At 39.3% G+C, this 24281-nt stretch overlaps 1 protein-coding gene across 2 annotated transcripts in view; it reads left to right on the plus strand.

The window, feature by feature from the left end:
* Positions 1–24281, plus strand: part of SPIDR (scaffold protein involved in DNA repair) — a 210248-nt gene that overhangs the window by 59018 nt on the left and 126949 nt on the right. For both annotated transcript variants that reach the window (XM_075084980.1, XM_075084981.1), the window contains exons 7-8: positions 9416–9516; positions 23274–23493. In XM_075084980.1, coding sequence (XP_074941081.1) covers positions 9416–9516; positions 23274–23493 — 321 coding nt within the window. The remainder of the gene's footprint in view (positions 1–9415; positions 9517–23273; positions 23494–24281) is intronic.

Raw genomic sequence — 24281 nt, forward strand, 5'->3', positions numbered from 1 at the left:
GGGTAGAATAGGCCTCCTGTAGTTTTGTTTCCACTTTTAAGAAAACAGAAGTTATTTCTGTTTTCATCTCTCTGCTGTTTGAGATGACTAAAGCCATCTTCAAAAGTAGAGAGAATATTTTAAAAAAATGTAGCTTATATTTTCTGAAAAAGTCTTCTACCATGTGTAGCAGTCTCTTCCAAATTCTTCAGGCACAGTGCAATCCGTGTTTATATTTGCATTACTTGATTACAGCTATGCTCCTGTTACCTCAATGTCTACATTTTTCTATGCAACCTCAAAGAAACCTCACTAACTAACCTGCACCACAACCAAAACCAAACAAAAAACAGAGAAAAGAGCCCTAACAGTCTGTGGAAAAATGCAAATAAGTTACTTTCTACTGTCCTCTCCTCCTGGAATCCTCCTGGTGCTAAAATGGAAATGGGTAGTTGTCTGGATGGGAGGAAAGAGTATTGTTTGTTTGATCCTATTCCAGATGTAATTGTCATACACTACAAAAATTAAGATGTAACCCTACCAACAGAAATCTTCAGAAGTAAGCTGATTATGGATGATTAAAATAAATTCTGCTCATCCTCGTGTTTGAGTGTAAATTCAACAGCTTTGAGTGAAAATGAGAAACCCATCTATGTCACCAAAAGAACATGTACAATATTCAATATTGTTTATGGTGAGCAAAATTGGAAGGCACACGTAGCAATCATCCTCTACTCTAGGAGTTAAGTGGAGTTTTGGAAAGTGATTAGCATCTGCAGAAAAGAAAGGCATGACAGAAGCAATTCCTCGCCACCATTCCTGCTGACTGGTCTGTTCTGTACCCTTTTGCCAAATTCTCCTATGTCTTCATGTATCCCCTGTAATGTTAGTTTTTGTTTTCAAAACTGTTCTAAGTAAAGATTGTTCTTATTTCTACCACGGTCCACAGGGGAGAGCAGGTAGCCTGTATGGTGGTGTTTGTCCTTCAGGGGTGTTGGTGGTCCTGGACAGATTCTGAAGCAACCTGAAGGGCAGTGCTGTAGGAGGTGCCAGTCTGGCATGCTAGAGGCAAAGTATCATCTCTTTCATTCACAGGTATCAATACGATGGCTCCTGGACATCCTCACCTTAAACATTGGTTTTATATGCCATCTTGTGTCACCACCTTCCTTTATTTAAACAAAATTGGTGATGGATGGAGTAGGAGTAGTATAATTTTCCCCAGTATGCTGAGAGATAAATGTCATTGTATCGCACCCATGAGCTACTAAGAGATTTGATAAAGAAGTGCTGCTAGTGGTACTTGATATGGAGGTGAATTGCCTTGGTGATCAGGTCAAGAGGTGTAGGGTGTAGGTGTTCCTGCCCTTTTATTCCACCACAACGTTTCAGTTTCTCAGCTTGAGTCAACACTGCATGGGAAAATAATACAAGTGATTTGCAAACCTGAGGGGAGAGAGTATATGCTGCAAATAACAGTTTTCAGGGAGCTCTTCTTTTTAGATTTGGAATTCATGTTAATGCTACAGAGTGAAATATCTAAAACTGCACTAGTTCTAAGTCTCTCAAAGTTCCCATGTGAAAGAAGGGAGAAATGAAGAGTATTGAAAGTCTCAAAGTTTGTTACATAGATTAAACCAATAACTGGATTCATTCAGTATTTATACAGAAAACTCAAAATGCACACACTCAGCTTTTCTGGTCTACAGCTAAACCTTTCTTAAAGGTTTTTTGAATTGTTTGCATTTTCTAGTAAGGTTTTATTTCCATCAGAAAAAAAAGAGTCTGGGTTTCAGTGCGGGAAAAAGATATCTTAAGTTATATAATGTTAACCCTGCTTTTAAATCTGTCACGTTGCAAGAGCTTTTAGTTGTGAAGAATAGCTGCTTTAGCTTTTTCTGTTTGGTTTTGTTTTTGTTTTTTCTTTTAAATATTTGAGTGGCCATTTTTAGTTTAATAGTGAAATAAAATCGTGGGATATCCTGTTTAATTATCTTATCTCTACTTGTATGCAGACCACTTACAGATCTGATCTGCTAAAATTAACTTTTGTTATCAAAAGAGGAGAAAATTACAGAATGTCCTGGTACTACATGCAGTAAAATGAAACCCGGTTGTGATATGAGGCCAACTGAGGTCCTGAAGATCAAAGAAGTTGCCAAGGGAGGAAGGAGCTGGCACAAATGAAGCAGGCTTTTACTCTAAAATTGGGTCTGTTCTTTTTTAAATGCATCCACAAGTAGCATGAGAGTGTACAGCAACAGACTAGCCCTTTTGACTGTCATGTTCTTACGTTGATTTTAACTATTAGATTAAGTTTTCCTTGCTAGTGACTTTCTTGTTGAATTAGGAGAATATAACTGAAGAATATAATGGCTGCACTACAGATGTACCACTTGTAATCACTGGCAATGTACACGGGTAAATTATTTTGCACTTACTGAAAGTTAAAATGTCTTTTCTTTTATAGAAAGTGTGGATGGTTTCACTGTACCAGATGTTTGGTCTTAAGAGGAAAAAGACCCACATTAGTAAAAAAACCAGCCCCACTTTCCTTAAAATGACAGATTTCTTCAGTTTCATGGGTAATGTATTTTACCAGTTGGAATGGTTTAGCAGGGTGCAATTGTTCCCCATCCCAGAGAAGTCATTTTGGCGCCTTTGGTTTGTTTAACCGTGGAACTTTCTTTTCTATGCAAGATCTCTGCTCAGGCAAGCCAAAACCTTCAGACCCAAAGGGAAGGCTCTTCCCTTATCTCGTGGGGCATGGCTGTTCCCCTCAAGACTGGTTCCTGCAGAGTCTTCCTCTTAACTTTATTACTCTATTCTATGAGAAATTGTGCATGTGAGTCTGGGACTTGTTTGTGTTTTTTCTTTTATACCTGCCAAAAGGGGTAACTTATTTCTGGAAGGACTCTCCTTATTAGATCATCTTACTTCTGCTGAGAGCCTCTGCTGTAAGAAGTAGGACAATCTGAAATATTTTTTTTCTACTAAGGAGTCTGAAGAGCCAGAGGGCTGTGGTAAACTTTTCAATTGTAGGGTTGATTTTTCTTTATTTTTCAGTGGCTGTTAAGAACAGGTGATCAGTGTTTTGAAAACTATGAAAGGAGCAGGCCCCAAAAGCTTACCTATTTCCGAAGATGTTCCTAAATTATTTCAGATATTTTCTGTGAGATAACTTGGCTAAGTAGGGGCGTGGGAAAGTCAACCACCTATAAAGTTTTACTTAAAATCTTGGAGTGGAGTGGGGGCCATATGGGATGTAGAAAGTGCTCACCCACCCTATTCTCAGCAGTTATGACTGTAATCCCTCATATATCTTTTCCTCTGCGCTGTTTGAGGCAATTAGGTCCTAGAAACCAAATCTCACTACACAAGAGTGATGAAGCTTTGGTGTCTACGACAAAGAACTATTTTTGATTTGTAGGAATAATTGTGGTATAGTGTCCAGACACTTCTTGCAAAAGTTTAATTGTTAAAGGTGGTATTGAGGATGTCACTAGTATATGCTGGTTGGAATTTACAGCTGAAGACACTGTAAATTCTGTAACTGGTCACTTCTGTCTAATGCAGTAGTTGAAAGATACCTCTAGCTCTCACTGTTTTATGGGGACTCATGAAAATGGTGTCTTTGATCCACATATGTTTTATGGAGGTGACCTGCTTTTGGAACAATTGAAAAAAGTGGTGAGAGACTACACAGACTTGAAAAGACTTTTGGCATATTGAACTCTTAAGAGAGACTCCAAATCCTTGAATCTTTAAGACTCTAGAAGAGGCTTTCAGTATGTCCGCCTTGTTGATTTGGCTAGTGTTAAAAAAAAAAAAACAAACAACCACAAAAAAACCAAAACCAACAACTCTGGATGAGTACAATAGATCAGAGCGTTGAAATATAAGCAACTGGTGTGCAACAAAATCCAGCATCCAGTACAGTTTACTAAATCATTGCATTGCCTTTCTACTCAGTTTGTAATTTTTTCAAATGAATGTGGAAGGTCTTTTCTCTATATTTTTGTGTTGGCAGACGCAACTGGCTGTTGATAGCTGTGTGTTAGAAAATATCATTTGTGTTACAGTACACATCTTCCATTTTCCTTTCATTTTAGGTGTGTACCTCAGATGCCGTTGATTTGACATGGAAATTGTGGGTTGGGAGAGACACTGACTGCTTTCCAAGGGAAAGACCCCAGAACTTGTAGCAGAGTATAATTACTTGACAAGTTTTATAGGGACTTAAAATTATTGCTGTCTACGTTGTCCTTTGCTTGTTCTGTCACATAGGAAGAGAAATTGTGTTATGCTTTGATTCCAGAAAAGCAGCCCACATTTAAGAAACAGAATAATGCCAGCAGTCATGGTAAAGGTGGTTCAACCAAGGTGAAAGTTTATAAATATAGTAGTTGAGTCAGAGCTTGAGTGGGGCTGACCTGTAAAGCAAAAATTACTTGTTCTGATCCCTTGTTACTTCACAAAGTCAACAGGTTCTCTTCTGTGCTGGAGAGGACGTGGGCCTCTGTAGAGGAGACTTGCGCTTGCCTGGCCAACGTTCTTCAGTCACGTCTTATATACATCCCCGTGCTATTTTGTGCACTAAAGGAGCGCTTGGTAGTGACTGTCAGCATTCAGTGTTGCTTATTATTTTGCAAATTGTAAACTAGCTGTTAATAGCTGATGGGTTTGCAGTGTTGACAAATTAAATGCCAGCACGGTTAGGGGTCCTTTCTATTCCTTTAGCAAGCAACCTATGGAGTGGAAACGGACAGCTGAATGTTGCAGAAGTCAGTTAATTCACCAGTTAAGTTGGGAATGTGAGAGGAGTTCTGTCCTTGCTTTGAATAGAGAGGAGAGAAATTGCCCAGTCCTGAGATGGGGATGCATATTTGTGTAACCTATCGTTTTTGCAGTACACAGGGACCTGAATATAGTGTATACGAGGAGATAACTCAATAATAAGATGCTTAAGCGTTCACTGTTATTAAATTCACATGAAGTCTGGAAAGGAGTAAACTTGGAAGAACGTGGGGTTATTTTTGGTAAGCGCCCTGCTGAATGAAAACCTCAATAAATAAACACAGAGAGATCTCCAGCACTTCAGAAAGATTGAAAATGGCTTTTCAAAACACAATGTACTCACTAATACTCTTTCTTTTTTTTCTTTTTTTTTTCCCTATTAGCCTCATTGGAGTTGGAAGCTAGGGTCCAGCAGCCTGAGAGTCACAGATCAGGCTCAGTGTTACCTTTTGGTGATACTTGTCACATGGTGGCACAAAACACACTTTCTCACTCAGAAAGACTCAGAAGAAGGACTCAGAAGACTCAGTCTTGCTGTCGGAATTTGTGGAAAGGGGCAACCACCAGAAACTTTTGTACTAGATGCTGAGCTTTCTTATGGTCATCAAAGCTGTCTTTTATGTGGATGTTGTTGCACATGGACAGTAATGGCAATGTGTTGTTTTAAATACAGTATTTTAACAAGCCCAGATCTAGTACAGAAATAGCACATGGCTCCCTGCATGTTAAATCTGTCTGCCTTCAGGGATTTAAAGGAACAAAAGTTCCTAAATAAAGTTAGTTGTACTGATTAAGTTTCATGATTAAGAATAAAAAGTCTGTGGGCAGTGGAGATTGTATCTGAGCAGTTTGGCTTCACTTAACAGCCTTTGCATTAACGATTTGCCAAATGTGCTCAATTTGCTCATATTAAAACATTTTGGGGGCAAGTCTGAAGAGCTGGTCAGTAAAGTATGCATCTCAAATTACAGGTTTTGTTATTTAAATACAGTTTTTCTGTTCCCTTGATTACAGAAATTTTACATTAGTAATCAAAATCTATTTGCCAATTTTATATATATACACACACACCAGATGTCGGGTTCATCACGGAGGACAATTAAATGCATCGTAAGAGCTAGATCCGTGCAAAAGAAGAAACTGAATATCTTTTTCTAAACTTTTTGAAGCGGATAGTGGTGTAAATAAATACAGACTGCAGATTAACCAAGACCTGGTACAGTAGAATCCAGTCTCCACCCTTGATGCCACCAACCAACCTTTCATATCTGGCAAAATTCAGCCAGTTTCTGCAGCCTGAAAATCCAAGAAAGCTAGGGGGTTTTTTAGAGGCATAATGAGTGGACAGTGAAAAGTGAAAATTATTAATCTCTACCTTGTATTACCAAAATAATAAAAATGTTACTTCCATAGAATAGAGTCTATGCCAAAAAAATGACTGTTAGTCCCAGAAAACCCAGTTAACTACCAAAGACTGAATATAAAAGCTCATTAGGTATTTAACAGTCCACAGATGTGCAATTAGGAATAAAATAATAGTAATCATTTAGCTTTTTTTCAAAACATGGAGTTGCTTCTTACACTGAAGCTGGCACCTGTTTAATACCATACTCTGTTTTGTGTAAGCTCTGTGTAACCTGTCTTATCTCTAATCTGCTCAGCCAGGAGTGACTGACTTTATACTTCACAGAATCTCACAGTGCATACACAAGTGTTTTCAACCATGTGGGCAGCTGTATGGTATGAGAAAGAATTAGTAGTTTTCAAATGCGGTTGTCATCAAATCTGTTAGAATATAACAGAAAGCACCTTTTCCTTTTTTTTTTTTTAACGTTTGAGCTAAAGAAGTGGGTTGATCCTCCTAGCAGTGGCTAAATGTCTTTATTTCTACCTTTTAAAAGAAACAAACCATAAACTACCAGCTCTGTCTTGCCATGAAAATCCCTTTTGTGCATGGCATGTCCTGAATTATAATTTCCAATTTCACAATGTATGAAACAGACATTATAAAAAAAAATTCCAGTGACCAGCTGAGAACATCTCATAAATGCATTCTGGGTTATATTTTATATTCTGCGACCAAGCAGATGCAAAATGCTTTATGATTTTTTCTGTTTAAACTATTTTTAACTGCATTTGGAATGTGAATGGAAGGATGATGATCAATAAATATCAATGAATTTTATTAGCACAAAGGGCTGCTAAGGAAAGGTACAGTTTTGATTTTCATGGGGCTTTGTGATAGCTATTATCCTAATACAGACATGGTTAGCAACTTAGTAATGAAGTTGTGTCAGTGAGACCCTCCCTGGTAGGTAGGTGTATGAGGCCTGAAAGAGGAATGGTGTATTACTGTTGTGTGCAATAGCCACGAAAGCAGGAACTTGTTTTCCTTCGTGCTGTAGGGCATTCCTGACATAGGTGAAAGAGTAGTGGGCTCACAGAAGAGTAGGAACTGACTGACTGGACACAACCATAGCCCTGTTCAGGGAAAGGGAGGAAAATCAGGCTGTGATCCAGTAATAGCTGCTCTCTTGTGGAAGTACCTTAAGGCTTTCTAACATTATTTGAGCAAAGAAAATACATTTCTTTGACTGTGGAGGGAATGGAGTAGGGTTTTAGAACACTCCTGTTGAACAGTTTTCTTTCAGCAGAACAAGTTTTTGAGCTACTAGCTGTATTGTGTGTTGCTGTAGTCCAGCCACAGAGTTCAGTTGCACACTCACGCATGCAAGACCTAAGCAAGCAAACTCAAAATGCATTTAACTGCTGCATTTCTAAGCCGAGCTGGCATCTACCCATTCCAGTATGGCTCGTGTAGACCTCACAGCCAAACTGAATTACAACTGCCTCTGAGAACAGTTCCCTGGTAAGAAGGGAAACTGGGTGGACAGTTTGCTGGAGTTTGGAGAACTGTCTTGCCCACAAAGTGTTGCGGTGCAGTAATGCTTGAGTGCTCAAGCTTTGGGGGAAATGAGGCTGAGCAGAATGTTATCAGCAGAGTAAATTATCCTGTATGAAGTTCTGTGCTGTTGTTGGTACCAAAGCTTCCATTGCACTTCTCTGTATTAGGTTGCCCCTGCGTCTTAAAGTCCATGTTGAAAGCAGGATTAAACAAGGTTAAGCTTATCTGGAAGTTCAGTGGGGCCCAAGATTTCCTAAATATTTTTGTTTATTTTCCTCCTTAATATAGCAGGTTTTATAGCGAGTTAAGTATGGGTTCTTTATTTTGGGGGGGTTGGGGATTTTTTCCTCCTCTGAAAGAGTCTGAGTTTCTCTCTTCCCTGCCTGAACCACACCAGCCATAGAAGAGATGCAGTAATGTAAACTACAGAACTTTTGTGGATCATTCTGGGTCACATGTATTTCAGAGTGTTCATCTGGTAGTCTTTTCTACTAACATGTTTAGCCATGCAATCTAATACTTCTTTTGATAGTTACAATTTTGCAGAATATATCGTTGTTCATTAGAAATTCAGCTGAGACTGCTAACTACCTTTCATATAACCTGTTGACTTGTCTGCAGGTGAAATTGCTTAGTAATTGCTAAGCAAAGAGAGATTTTTACAGCCCACCTGAAATGCTGCTTAGTCCTTTTTTTAGCTCCTTCTTGGTTTCCACAGGTGTGAGTCCTCCCAGTTTCTCATTTGCAGTGTGAGCTTTACCAAGCTATTTGGCTTTTTTTTCCTAAGCCAAAAAATTCTATTCATGTGCACAAATAGTCATAAGGTGGTTGTATGTTATCTCTGTTGATTCCTGAACCAGTTTAACCCAAGGACACATTTCACCTTAGCAGAAATCTTTTTGATATACTGGATAGTACTTGTTGTGGAAAACCTTACACTATAAGGAAAGAAAGAAGTAGGTTTTTATGCAAATAACTTCTTTGAAGCCAAAGAAAAACACTCAAATTCTCCCATAGTAGTCCTCAGCTCTTTGTAGTAGACCAAAGGCAGCTTCCAACACATTTGTCTTTTTGTTCTTGAAGTGAGAAATTATGTCTTCTGGCTTTGAATCCAGTGGTAGGAATTGCTTTAGTGTTACCTTAAATGTATTTGTGCTAGGTGCCACTCCTCTGCTCCTCACCTTGGGAATGCTAAATTAATTCAATCTTGGAGAGTGTTCAGACCACTGAAACTGCACACTTGACCTAGCTTGTGAAATGAATCATAGGGTCAAGTATGGGTAAAAGAATATTTTTGTGATCACTCCTTGCCAACAGACAAACAAATCGGTGAGGGAAAAAAAACCCCAACCTGTTATAACTGGTGGTTACACTGGTTTGTTTTGAATTCGCAATTGTCTGTAGTATCTATCAGGATACGTGCATAAGTGCAAAGAAAAGTGGTGAACCTTTTGTTAAAATGCTGTCGGAGGCAGGACTGAAAACGTGGAGATTTTGGACACCCAGATAGTATAAATGTTTTATTGTGTGTATTGACCCTAAATGTATGTTTTATTGAGAGTATATCCATTGGAAAATGAAAATTAGGAGAACTAATCTGCAAAATGTAGTTTTACTGTATGTTTCTGTCTCTAAGCATAAAAGCATACAAATTCCATCTGTCCTATGGCTTGTCACTTGGCAAAACTGAATGCTGATTCCTGGCAAAATTGAGCATTCCTTTATTCTCTGCAGGGGCGGGCTAGCTGAGAGGTTATGTCGACTGCAGAACAGAGAAAGATCTGCCATTAGCTTTTGGAGGCATCAATGTATTTCAGATGCTAAAATCCCCTCAGGTAAGAAGCATTATACATACACTGCTGCGTGAAAGTATATAATTACATGTGTGTATATATGGCCCACAGAGGGGTACAACTGAAGTTTATATTCTTCGTGTGTTTTCCCTCACTGACCCTGAGGGTTTAATGCTCTCTTGATTGTCTTCTGAGCTAATACTGCATTTCAGCTAAATACTGTGGTTTATAATGTCTCAGTTATCAAAATGCTTTGAAGGTAAGGGGTGAAGAACTTGTTTTAAATAGCCTCCATCTAGACTTTTCACAACTCCTTGATTTCCAGCATCATGTGTAGAAATGGTGTTTCCAGCAGTTTGTAGGACAATTCAAGGTTTAATTTATGGGTGTGGTTTTCTGGTTCTTGTTGTTTCTTTATAACCACCTTTTCCTCTTCCCTTGTTCATTTTTCTTTGAAGTCAGCTGTATTCACGGATAAGTGCTGAAATTGTGAATGACAGCAAATATGGACAAATAGAACCCAACCATGAAATAAGTGTGGAGCGTAACTACAGAGGGCACTTCACTTAAAAAGAAATGCTGGGAGTTATGCAAATTAGTTACAGGTGACTGACAGCACCACCTTTCAGCAGTATTTCTTGAGAAATAATGAATTTGTCAAGTGTCAAAAAAGGGTTAGGGGTTTTTATCAGCTTATGTAAGCGTCACTGTAGGCTACAAATGTCAAGCATTTATTCTGTATTAAGCAGGCTACTTGTTTTTGAGCACATACTAACTTCCATTTATTTTTCAGAAAATCCTCTGGTCTTAATTTGAAAACATGCAGATGAGAGAATCTATCACTTGCCCTGAGAGTTTGTCTTCAATTCTACTCCCAAATTTTTTAAAATGGGTTTTCTTCCAAATCTGAGTTTGTCTGGCTCCAGTTCCCCTCTTTTGTTTCTTGTAAAGCCTTTCTCCATTAGATTAAAGAGCTCTTTAGTGTGTGGCATTTTCCCTCTCTGGCACTTGCATAGCAAAATCATGCTGCCTCACAATTTTCATAAACTAAACAGACAGCTCTTTAAGGCTCTCTAAAGCATTTTTACCAGACTTCAAATGATTTGCATGGCTTTCTACTGTACCCTCTCAAACTTTGCAGCATGATCTTAAGAACAAGGACAGCTACTCTGTATGTATTCTTCCAGTTTTAGTCTCATCAAATTCACTGGCCTGATCCAGTTCACTACTCAGCCTCCTGTATCTTCAAGGCCTGTATTAAGCGTTTGAGTCTGGTTTGGCTTTGGTCACAGTGTGATACTGAGACTTCATGTTGAATTGATTCTCCAGCGTAGTATCATAACTTCTGTAGCGGTTGTTTTCTGAGATCCAGTTTCCCACTCTCCAGCTACCATTTGTGTTTCTTCTACCTAAACACAGGGAAGTATTTGTGCCCTATCCAGGTCTGCTTCATTTGAGTATGCCCAGCTAACCATGCAGTCTGTATCATTGTGTATGTCAATCCAGTCCTCTTTTAGCCACAGATTTGCTTGAATCGGTGATATCCACACAGTCTGTTCTTTTTTTTTTTTAACTTGTGTTTATGTAATTGATTAAATCATTTAATAGCATGAGTGTTTACTTTCAAATCCTGCTGGAACTGCTCTTGGTTACGATTTTCTATTGGTAAGAAGCTCTAACTGTAATTCACAAAGATAGTTCTCTGAAATATTCTTTTTTGCATTCCACTTAAAGGGTAGGTTACTGGTAGTGAAAATGGTTGGCTTTTCATAAGAAGGTTGTACAATTTTAAGTCATACCCAAACTGTTGGCTAAAGCTAGTCTCACAGTTTTTCACTGGAGCTTTAGAGAGCTTACATCCCGTGGCCACTTGAATGCTATGTGTGCAAAATGCCACCCATGTGCAATGGCACGTTCTATTTCTGACCTTAATTGCTTACTTATTTTTCCAGTCACTTTGCCTAGATCTGATGTCAAGCTAGCTGGTCTCTAGTCATTGTAGGTCACTTTGTTTGCCCTTCCTGAATACTAGCACAATATCATCATCCTTTCAGTCTTCTGGAATTTCCCCGGTATTTGAAGGCTCACTAGACAGTAACATCAGGGAATCAGAAATGGCTTTAGCCAACTTTTCAGAACTGCTCTGTTGAAAATTATATAGGCATGCTGACTTAAAACAAATCAAGCCTTCTGCATGTTGTTTACCTTCCACCTGAGTTACTAATGGATAGGGGGCTACTTCATCATTCTTATGTGATATGAGGACATCCACTTGCTTCTTCTGAAGTATGGAACAGAAACTGATATTGAGTAGGTCTCTTTTTAATAAAATGAAAATTTTTAGTGTTCTCTATGGTAACAGACCTGCAACATTGCTAATATGCTAATATTCTTTTTGTCCAAGCTCCACATGTCATTATAAAACCTTGTGTTTGGCTGCACACCATTTTGTTAGACTAACTTCTAAGATGCAATATTCCATGCTAAACATCTGCCTCTGGCTGAATTCCTTTCTTTGATTATTATTCTTTCTTTCAGAAAATGAGTCAGAATTTGTTAGCATTTTATGAGAAAAGGGCTATGGGAAAATACCTTGCTCTATTCTACAGTACATTTTTAAAATTCTGATGAGTGTTTTCAAGATAATTTAGTTTTGGCAGAAAATGATCCATTTCTGGGATATGCCTTTTGTCATCATGTTGAAAATCTACAAGGACTTGGGCAAGTTAGAAGTCTTTAGGACAAACTACTGTTTCATTTACCCTGTGAGTATTTGCTAAAATTTCTGAAAGATGCTAGGCTGCCATAATTTAGGAATACACATCAACTTCACAACCTAAATTTACTTCCAATTCTCAATCCTTATTCCAAAGCGTGAGGATGATAAAATAATCATTGAAATAGCTGTGATAATATTTTGGGGGTATTTTTTCATCTAGGGCAAAATTTGTTTTGGTAGTTTGGTTCTTAGAATGGCCATACTGTTTCGTGTCACCAAAATAAAATTGGTGTTTGGTTTGAAAAATGTCAGTCAGAATGACTGAAATTTTTCTAATGTAACTAGATAACCTTCTAATTCCTTCTCGTCTGGAAATGTGAAGTGTCAGCACAGCAAATGCATACCACTTTATGCTTTCATCTTTTTAAGTTCATACTAAGGGTGTCTCGCTAATCTGAGATTCTTCTTGGATTTTGTTTCCCCTCTGTTTTACCCAGTAATATTTCTAAACCACACTGTTTCCAGGACCGTTTCTGACTTCGGCAACAGAAGTAGAGAAAAGAACTTCTCAAATGACAAACTCCAATGAGTTATCAAAGGAGCCTGAAGATTAATGTGGAGGACTGAAGTAACTTAGTTGCTGGGAGACCTGTCACGTCATTTTGGATATCCCATAGACATGCAGACCAGAATTTAATTGCTAAGGCAAAGGGGAGCAATTTCAGATGAGATCAGTTTGAAGTTGTCCTTCCATTTGAGACGTAAGGAAAAACATTTCCAGAAGTGTGGGCTGTTCCCCCTGTTAGGCATTTCATGGTACAGAATTTTAGACCTTTGCTTTGCTCTTGTTTACTTTTATGTTATATCAACATCCATGTTATAAAAAAAAAACCTTGTTCTGGATTTATTTTTTTAAAAATTCCTTTCTGTTTGTTCCCCTGACCCCTTTCTGTAAGTAGCCGTTATGGTTTGGCTGCCTCTTGGTCACTGGGATGAATCACTACTCCAGAAAAGAGCGCCTCCTTTCAGCATGCACTTTCTGGGTTTTATACAGTGCATGGGGGTCTTACTCTTGGCTGATTCACTCTGCAGGGTAGAAGAAATCTTTGTGCTTTCTTCATTTTGACAATTTTTGGGTCAAAATTGAGTTCGGTAGCCTGTCCCTGTGTTGGGATAGGCACTCACTAAGGGTGTGCATTTTTGCAAGGTGGTTGGTAATTCCACTTAACGTAATGAAGCTAACCATATCAGACAGAGCCCTGAAAGGAGAGAAGACCAAAGCTTGCCCATGCCACACAGTGTTGGTTGGATGCTTGCTGTGGTTTAGTTCTGACAGAGATGGGTGTCAGGCTCTTTGCCACAAATTTAGATTTTTTTTTTTCTTCACAAGATATAAAAGAGAGGCTGAGAAGTACACAGTCCCCATAACAGCAAGTCTCCCCTCAGTTAAGCTGATGGTTTCAGAGTACTATGTGCAAGGGCTTTTAGACCATTTGCAAGCTTTTTTTCTGTATGCAGCACTGCAACTTCCCTGTGAAGTTTCCTGTTTGGGCAAAGAGGAGATCTGGGCAGTTGAGAGAGAGGAAAAAAAACCACAACAAAAACCCAAACCTTTTTCCTGTCAACATCTGCTGGTTATATGGGGATTGGCTGATGCAGAAACAAAAATAGGGCTTTTCTGAGTTACATTCAGACAACTTTCCTCTCTATAGGAGAGGACACCAAAAATACTCGAACGAAATTAATGTAGATTCCTTCTGTAACTTCTGAAATTTTACTTTCTGTACATTTTCTTTCCTATTGTTTTTCTTTCCCTTGCAGTTGTTATCAAAGCAGTTCTTTACCTAAAATGCAGAAGCATATTATTTTCTAGCATTTGTAATCTGATATAAGGTATTTGGTATTTGTTGGCCTGAGATTAAGGTTTGGGATTGGATTACAATTGAATTTAGTTAATAAACTGATAATAAGCCCAAACCATTGATGTTTCCTTTCAGATTGCTCCTTCCTCTCAGGGGTAGGTGACCTTCAAGGGGCAACAATTCTTCAGTTTGCTGAGGCAAGTGGAACACACACACGAGGGGAGGAGGGTGAAGCTCTGGAGATGAGGACAGAGTTTCACATGTAACACCACATTTTCAGGAAGGCTGAAAGGCTTACGAAAGAGGACATAAACAATCATTCTCCCCCTTCCAGTGTCAGTGACTAGTTAAGGTGACGGGAGGAAAAGATTTTAGCAATTTGAATGCCATGAGACTGGCACAAAAATCCATCTCTGTGGATGAAGAAAACATGGGTAGTCCTTAACAGGATATCCTTTTACCACACAAAATTCTCCTAAAATCACAAAAGTCTGAGCTTTGCTAGTTGGTGCTTATTTTCGTAGTTCTTGATAGTTTGTTTTATTACTTAAGAGTTAATACTTTAAATTAGAGAGATGGCCAGTGGCCAAATTTATGTGGGCTTTTTTTTTCTGCTACCCAACTGTCTGAACTTATTACACCATTAGGAAGGAAAAAATCAAATGTAAACTTGTCTTTTTCAAACAAGAGTTTTTTGTATTGTTTTTGTCGTCTTATGACAAACAATAATGGCATGCACAGTCACTTAAAGTAGCTTACATATGTTCGTATAAAGAATGTATAATGTTTAAAGCACAACCAAATTCAGCAGCCTTTTTAAAATGAATATAGATGTGGCAAGAAGCCATCATGCCTTCAAGACTTAGTGTGTTTTTGAGAAAAATCTTTTTGAATGGCTTCAGAAGTTACCAGCCCAGGAAGTATAACAGCATGTATAGATCAGAATAGCAACCAGATGCTTTTGGACAGGCTGTGAATATGTTGGAATCTCCACCTGGTTGTCAGCGTTCACTTTGGATTGCAAGGGTCTGCTTGGTATCTACCTGTTTGCTGAGTTTGTTATGCCTGCACCTGCAATCATTTACATGAGGCAGGAGGAAGAACAATAATGGGATGCCAAGCAGAAGGATGTTTTTCTTCTGATTTATGCTTGTAATTTGACATTTTATACTTTTTACACTTGAGAATGAAAGTAAAACTTTGTGGAGTGAACCAGAAAACATAGGCTTGGCTAACTGCAGATACTACGTGCTGTCCCAGGAGGGTGTCTATTAACTGCAGTTTTGGAACCCAGATTAGACAATTAGACATTAAATTATGTTGGGATGAAATAATGCCTTTGAAAAAAATAACCGAGGGAGGAAAATTCGGAAGTTTGTTGCTAGTTTGCTTTATTAAACAAGGCATAAAGTGGGGTTTTCTTTGTTTACTTTATACTTCCATAATGTGTATCTGATCCGTCCCTCAGAACAAAATGCAGAGTTGACTGTTATTCTTAGTGCAGTAACTACTATTCCCAACGTCAATTGCACAAAATCCTGTGTACTTCCAGTGGGAAATGTAATTTTATAAAAGTTTTTAGCTTGGATTAGTAGAAATTTGACTTGAGGGTAACACCTGTATTGCTTGTACTTCACATTTCTGAAGAATTTGGCAGTTAAGTAAAGGTATAATTTAACTTTTCAGCCATGTTCTTTAGAAATGTCAACTAACCATGTCAGGCACAGTACAAAAATTGCTTATAAACTGCAGTTCATGTATATGATTTGTTTGATAGCTCTTTGAGCAAAAGTAACAGCATTTTTCTTAAAAGCATCTGTCCATCTCTCGTATCATTCAGACATCATTAAGATCAAGAATTTTGCATTGTGACTATTTAGCTGGTAAGAACAAATACAGGTTGTCCTGACTGCCTTTGCACATGCACAAAACAAATATTTGTTAGCAGTTTGTCAAAGATTAACATCACTTCAAGCAATCTTATCTTCCTCCCAGTCCCTTGGGTTTTCTTATGAGTTTGTCTTGTTTTTTCAGAAAGCTCTACTTGTATGAGTATAACTTTTTTTTTTACTGATTTAAAAGGAAGGTGTTGAAGTACTCTTCTTTGTGCCTCTTGCCCTGCTTGTTTGGTTTCTTTCATCCATGTGACTTATGGGGTAAGTCTTGTGGCTGAGGAGTTTCTCTGTTAATTTCATCATTCTTGCTTTGCATGATAGTCCACATGTATATGTACTGGTAGGTGTGTGTGTTCTTTATTACTAGAGACTTTTTACTATCTCAATAATAATAATAATGATAATAATTTTTACTCTGCTATTCTTCATGCTTGCATATGAGTATTTTTTTTTCCAGATTGATCAGTGGAGCAGAGCTGTACACTCCAGTTTTCTTCTGTGTTTGTAAGATCTGTTCTGTGTGCTTGTAGTTCACTGTTTTCTGCATTGGTACTGTGGTCTTTATGAATGTCTTTCTACCTCGAGTATTATTGCTACGTTCAGTTACATTGAGATGCACATGTGTCCTTCAGCCCTGTGGATGAGATGTAGGCCCTCAACATTGCCAGGTTTTTAAATTCTCATGGAAGAATGGAAAATTGAAAAATTCAAGCATACCCACTGTCACAGAGCCAGCCTGCCTTTGGTTTGCTTTTGCTGATGTGGTGGTGGTAGTGGTACTGTTACTTCTCCTGACTTGATCTGCATGGAGGTGCACTGGCTACCCCAGCTAACATATTCAAATTGTGCAGAACGTGATAGATTACCCTCTGCCCTGTCTTCCTCTTCAGGACCTGGGAGGTGTTGCATACCCCAACTTGTCCTGAAGCACTTTTCCTGACCCAAAGCACTTTTCCTCACCTTGTAGGTCTCACAGGGATGGCTCTGCTGCTGGAGTTCTATCAACTGACTCTAAAGAGGGTTTGTTCCCTTTGCGAGCTTTCCATTTAAGGCTACAGGTGCTCTTTTGAAACACTTGAACAGTAACATTTTAGCAAAATTTACCTGAGTGAGGTGAAACTGCGTAGAGTCTTACTGATGTCAACATCTGATGCATTTCCATACATCAGGTCCCAGGGATCTCCTCCCTGCAGTGTGTTCAGCTTCCTGTCACTGTGTAGCAAGAGAAACATAAAATATGCAGTCATATTTCTATATTTTTCTTCTCATTTGTCTTCCTTGCTGGTAGTGACAGAGTTATTAAAACAAACTTTAGAATTGTATTTCAGGCACTGAAGCCAGAATGTCTAAACATTTTTTTTAAAATTGTGCTCCTCAGTGTTTTTCCTCTTCTTCTCTTCAAACTGCTTTTTGGTTGTTAGGAGTCAAAGCAGACTGGCTTTCTTCCTAGCCTCCCTCCTAGGCTGCCCTCGGCATCGCCAGTGCATCATCTGTGACCATGTACAGTCAGTGTTGATGTGGCTTAAATACATGCATCTGCTGTGAAGCCACTTTGTTAGGTCTGAAGATTAAGGGACTTCACTCTGCCAGTTTTCAAAAGGCTCAAGATCTCAGGGTCCGTGATCTCCAAAGGAAGGGGGGAGGGGGTTTTTATTTGTTTTTTGTTTGGTTCTTTTTCCTTTTTTTCTTTTTTTAACCCTCCTGGAATTCAGAGTAATGCAGAACATCTGCAAAGTACTGCGTCAAAACATGTTTTGATGTCATGGTATATGACATGGTATATGATTGAAGGGCAGCATCACCCTGTGTACTGAAATAATAAACAGAAATGAAAGGAACTAACCAGGGAAACTGATGCATTCAGAGTAAAACTACTTCATCGCCCATGTTCTTGAAATATCTTTTCGGATTTAATTGAGCTACTTCATGTCCAGGTTGCAAATTGGAGTGAGACACCAACATCCCAGAGGTCACCTGGAATTAAATATTAACTATGGCCATAAGAGCAGATCTGCTGGGTGGTCAGCCCAAAAGTTCCTCTATCTTAGGATCCTGTTTCTGGCAGTGACAAGAGTCAAAATGCCTAGGAAAAAACATAACGCGGCTAATACTTGATGATATTCGCCGAAGTATTCTTCCAACTGTCTTCCAAAGATCTCTGACTCTGGGACTTTCTGAATCAGAACTAGTGTCTGTGTTCTTAGTAGTCCTAAATAAATATTTTTCTCCTGCCAAGAAGTTACTGGTTGTTTTTCTAAACCCATACATAAAATACAGGCCTATTTTGATCACACAATTGTGAAACAGCAGACTTTTTTGGAAATTATGCCCAAGGTCTTTGCCATGTTTGCTCTATTACTACTGTTGCCAAAAAGACCTTTCCCTGTGATTTCAAAGATTCTGCTAACTGTAGCAGTGAGAGGTTGCTGACCCATTTGCCTTGGCTTGGATCAGGATTTCTTCATAGATCTCAGAGGAGCCTGAAGATGTGGCTCCTCTGTATGCTGGTGGGGTGGTGCTGAATCTGCCTGTCCAGCCCCTTCATGACAGGGATGCTGGATGGCTTTTGTCAGAGCTTCTTGTTTCTTGGCTGGGAGGTGAGGGAGGTTCTTGTCAATTGTAGAGAGGCTTTACCAGAAATACTACCCTGCTTAAATGGCTTGTTCCTCCCACCAGTCAGTCTCTCCTGCTGGTTTCACTCATTCTGGACCACTTGTGAGGTCTGGAGGAAATAATTTGTTTGATCACGGTCCATCTAGCAATGATTTGTGTCTGTTGCCTTCCAGTGGGTGGCACTTACCACAGCAGTGTTCTGCATGTGACCTTTACAGGTGGAAACTAACCCAGTTCATCACTAGTACCTGATTTTTCTTGTACTATGGCCCTTCTGTGACCAACCTTTTGAATCACTAGTTGCTGCAGCACCTAGTTACAGCATGTTGCTGCATGTCTTTGTGAAGGTGTTTTTTTTTTCTTGTGGAAAATTCTGTTAGAAGTAAGAGAGCATTACAGGCCCTGGTGGCTGATTTCCCCTCCTTTTAAATGGTGCTCTTTAGAGGAGACATCCTAAATACCTCTTCAAAATTCACACTCAAACATTCTTATCAGTGCCTTTCTATCTCTCTTCATGGCACCACAAATCTTGTGTATCAGGGATTGAATTTATACTTCATGACCCTGGGATGAATAAGCTCTTGGTTTATATTCACAGGGCCAGATCTTTCAAATGATACTTGAGCCTGTGTCAGTGGATGTTTTCTCTGACTTTCCAGCTGACTCTGTGTGAAGGCTACAAGAGGCGTGCTGGAAGGGGCAGCTGTCCTTGCTAGGCTATGTTCTAGGACCACCGAGCTGCAGCTGCCCTCTGTCACCAGTAGCTCAGAGTGCCCAGGCCTTTGCTGAGAAACGTACCTATGCCTGATACTGATCAGGCAGCTCTCTGTTTTCAGTCTTTATCTCCCTCAAGCATTGCACTGTTGCAGAGATATCTGGCACCAAAAAAGAGCTTTGTTAAGCAGTCCTCGAGCTGCTGCTTGGGTGGAAGATTTCTAAACACGTCCAGGTGGCTGTATGCTCACTCTCTGTGAGTGTGCATGTGGACTTGTCTTTCGATGGGAGAAGAAAGGTTACTTTCAAGGAAGTAAAATGAAGTTTTTTAAAGTGAGCATTCCATAGGTTCCTGCAGTTCTTATTCCTTCCCTCTTTCTCAGGGTCCCTCCACTATATAGCGTTATACCTAGAGTTGGTGGTTGAAAGATAATACTAGGTGTGCTCTGACCCACACTTTCATTACCGTAACATGGTGCCTATCCATTGTGGACATTGAGGCTCAAAAAGGATGAAAGAGAGTCTGGCCAAGAGTTGTATAATGTATGTATGCTTATGGTATCAAATGTGCCTGTGGACCACGCACCTTGAACAGCTGGTATCTCTGTTCAGGGACTTCATCTTGCCTGTCCTTCTTGTGTGCTGAAGGAGCTTCTCCAGGACAGGCCAGCCTTGGCACCATAGGGGAAAAAGTGACTGTATAGTGTTTGAAACTGGCTTAATCCAGCCTAGAAGAACCATCCTCGCTCAGTCCCTTCCTGCCTACCTCCCTCCTTTCCATCACTTGTTCCTTCCTTTCCCTAGGGTCTGCTCATGTGCTTTGGTGGCTTTGCAATATAGCTGGATTAGCTCATTGATTTTGTTAAAAACCAACCCTGAAGAAAGAAATTCATGAATGCTCTAGACAGCAGAATGGGAAATGAAGGAATATGCAGTGTAGGAATGGGCAGGACTGCAATGCAGTTATTGCTTGCGCCTTTTAAAATACATATTATTGTAAGGTATTCTTCCTTTTTTGAGATTGCTAGGATTTGCCATGAAACCTGCACATCTCCAGGTTTGAATTTCTTGGGCTGTAATCCTGCTTTGCAGGTGAAATTAAGTAAATGAGGACTTCAGCAAGCAAGCGAGAACTTCTGTGAATTATCCAAGGGTGAAAGAGAACATCGCAGAACCTTAAAGTAAGCTTTTCACATGGATGAACAAACAAGTAAACTTCTCTGGAAGCTGTAGAAATTGCAGTGATCCAGCCCATCTCCTCACCCGCAAATTCTCCCTTCAGTGTGCAGCCACATATGTTTGATTTATTTTTGATTGACATAACAATACAAGAGCCAAATGAGTTAAAAACGAAGCTACGTTCTGAACTTGGGTGTTTCATCACATGCCAGGAATCCAAAGTGCTTTGCCATGTTGTTCCAGAGAGTGTTCTATCAACAGTAATAATAAATTCTGAGTAATTAAATTAAACTATCTCTGTGCATCTAAATAAACAAATAAGATTGTGGTTCTGTAGAATAAGCGTGTGTGCCAAGTGTGAGACTTGGCTAATTGTTGAAATCGTGCTGCTTTTAATGTAGAAGCATTCAGCTTCATTTAGTATCAGCTCCCAGTGTTTGCACCAACTCTAAGGCTAGCTTGCAAGAGAGACTGGTACCTTGGTAGGGTTTTTTCCTCCAATGTCTTTTAGAAGCTTTCATATAGATAGATTTCTGGATTTACCTACTATTTTTAACTGCTTTATAGTCAGAGGTATTTAAAAGAAAAATGTTATTAAATTGTCATTCATTGTCTTCAAGCTGCTTTATCACCTGAGTAACATATACGCTGCTGACCAGTAAGAATTGTCATAAAATTCTGCACATAAGAAACACTCGGAAGTAGCTCATAAGTGATGAACAGTCTCTCTCACAAGCTGTCTTAATACTTTTTTTTTTTCTTTTTAATAAACTGTTGGTGTGTTTCAAAATTGAAGTTGATTTTTTTGTGACTTGGTTTTAAAAGTGGATGAAAATGCAAATTGTGCAGTATGTCTAGAGGGGAGAGGTAAATGCTCAGTTACTTTGAAGGCTGAGAATTTTTGTGGTTGGGAGAATTTGTTTATGCGTGCCAGATGACTTGGGGTTGTCAGAGGACCACAACTGCAGCTAGTCAGGCAAAACAGAATTCAAGTGTGAACATTCTAAGTCCTTGCCTTTAGGCGTAGAAAACTAGTCCATGCTCACACTTAGCAGGGGTTTGCACATAAGCAGACCTTAACACAGCGTAGTGAGTATTCGGAGAGGCATTGCAATCTTACAGCTTTCTGTGAGAAGCTGACAGCAGTGAGGAGAGTAGTGGTGGCAACCGTCTCTCTTCATCAGCCAGTCTCAAAGGGCTTGGCAGAAAGGATCGATTCTCTTACTCCAGCTTCTCAGATCTGGAAAAGGAGGTTGAGCTGTATAGGATTGGACAGAAGTAGCTTATGTACATCACATGGGGGACTTTCTGGTGGAACCCTTTATCCTGCTGGAAAATACCAGTTCATGGGAAACAGAACGCTTTGCAGAAGCATGTTGCGTGTGATGAAAATTTGGTTCACATAAAAGTGGTTTTCAGAACATTTCAGTTTTATATTTCAAAATTGCTTTATTTCAGATTCAGTATAAAATGTAATAAAGACTGTGGAATACAAAACAGGGACAAAATATTTTCCTTTTTTTGTAGAATTGAACTTTATTTAATAAACCTGAAAGGTTTTAGGGCCCAGTTTCTTTGGTTTGGGTTTCTTGAGGGTTGGGTTAATTTTTTTTTTTTTGAAGTTTCTCATAAACTGAAACTAAAATATTTTGATTTATTTTCCAAAGGAAAGGCATTCACAATTGTGAAATGAGCCTTAAAATAAACAAACAAAGAACTAGTACAGCTCTGCCATTAAGTTCCAGTACCACGTTCACGGTTAGTCCCCTGCTTCTTCTTTGCTGTGGGAAGACAATAATTTATATCAGCTGTTTTTCTGGGGATGCTGTGTTTTTCCCAGTGCAACTTGTGAATCAAAATGGGTAGAACTGGGGCTTTGCTATCCCTGTCCTCTGGCATCCTGTCTTACCCCTCTAACTCCTCATAGCATTTGCTAAGTGGGTAACAATAACTGCCCCCTCAGTGACTAGAGTGCAAATCTGAGCAGGGCTAGGTGAGAAAGAGGATAAATCTTATGTAATCTTACAGTACAGATGCAGGTCTGTCTGAGTAGCTGCTGCCCTGCACTGACTGCAAAGAGAGGTGGAAGTGATTTCGCTTCAGTGCGGAGTTGTTTCTTGTTCAGTGTAGAAAAAAGTGCTTAGATAGAATGGAACAGTGGGGATGCTGGTATCTGTTCATGTTGCTTTAAAACAAGAGCCATCTGTATCCTGATTGTCTACTGATAAAATGGATGATCAGTTTTGCAGTAATTACTTTTAGGAAGTACATCTATCTTTCTCCCTTTTTTTCCACATTCATCTCTAAATGTGAATCGACAGCTTTTAGATGCTTTGTACCTAACAGGTACTCTTCTAACTTGGACCCTGACAACTGTTGCTTTGAGAAAGGTTAAGGAAGGAAAGCACAGCTTCACTTTTAACACAGTGTGATTATTCTGTCTTTAAATAAATATATTTTGTGCAGTATCTAATTAAAAAAAAAAGATTGAACAAAGTGAATGAGTTGCAAGAAGAAAAAGTTCAAACGTGGTGGGAGAGGGCTTCTTGTAAGGAGTCTGTGATTTCATTGATGTTTGGAAGAAGTGCAGGCAGGCCTTTGTCTCCACGGTTAATAGTATCTATAAAGAAAAGAAAAATGACCAGAAAACCTTAACATAAGTCTTTTGGTGGGACAACTTACTCTACTCATATGTGGATTTTTTGCAGTGAGACAGATCTGCAGAGAGCAGAGGGATGCAGGTCTTCAGAGTGTGAGAATGTCTTTCTCCTTATCCAGACTTTGCATTTTTATTTTTCATTTTAATTTACTTTCCAGATAAATCTGGTGTCTTATTCGTGAAGATCTTAGAAATGTTTGAGGAGTGTACAATACAAGTTGCCATCTGCCAGCAGCTGGAACAGTCTCCTGCTATACTTTCATCTGAGGATGCTGTCATCAGTGCAGGAGAACCAATACTCAAAGTCCTCTTCGCGAGAGAGACAGCAGCTCACCTGAAGAGCAGGCCACAGGATGTCATCCATATCCACCCTCCATGGTGAGTAGGGAGACCTGGCCACACTTGCTGTAGCACTGGAGAACAAAGTGGGGCTGGTAGAATGCTGGCTGCATTGTTGTAGAAAGGACCTTGAGGGGCAAGGGGGGAGCAGGGCGCTCTTGTGGTCATCTGTCTCTGGCAGCTGGAGAGAGACTGACAGATACCTTAAAGATAGCTCAGATAACAACGAAATGTGTATCATAATGCCTCCAGTGTTGCTCAGGGCTTCGGTTTTGTTTTCACTTAATATTTTCATGTTTAGGGCAATGGAAAGTTCTGAGCAATGTCTTATCAATGATAAGGCTAATAAAGTGCATACTTTCTGGTAGCAAAGTAGTTCAGGAATGCTCATCTGTTGCTGTGAGTATGGGCATAATGTTTCAGCAGAAAAGTCTGTATTAACTGTATAGCATTCAGCAAAAACAACATGCAGCTAAAAAATGGGGGGGGGAGAAATGAGAGATTCATGCTATTCGCAATGAATTGGTAGACACCTTTTTGGTAGCTCCACATCGCCGCTGCCGCCGCTGTCTTCAGTTCCCCAAATCCCTCTTCAGCACAACCCTTTCTGGAATTCTTCAAAACGTTTGGTCTACATTTGTGATTTTTTCTGAATTGGATTACTTTCTTGATTTTAAGGGGTAGCGTAAAGTGATGTGATTTCCACTAAAGCAGCTACTTGTTGGTGGCTGTAGGTTGGAAGGTCTACTCTCCATAAAAATTCAAGACAACTTTGAAGTGAGCTATATTACTTCGTTTTTCACTATTCTCCATCCGAATTATAAAAG

Source organism: Phalacrocorax aristotelis, chromosome 2 (assembly GCF_949628215.1).
Source record: "Phalacrocorax aristotelis chromosome 2, bGulAri2.1, whole genome shotgun sequence".
Classification (NCBI taxonomy): Eukaryota; Metazoa; Chordata; class Aves; order Suliformes; family Phalacrocoracidae; genus Phalacrocorax; species Phalacrocorax aristotelis.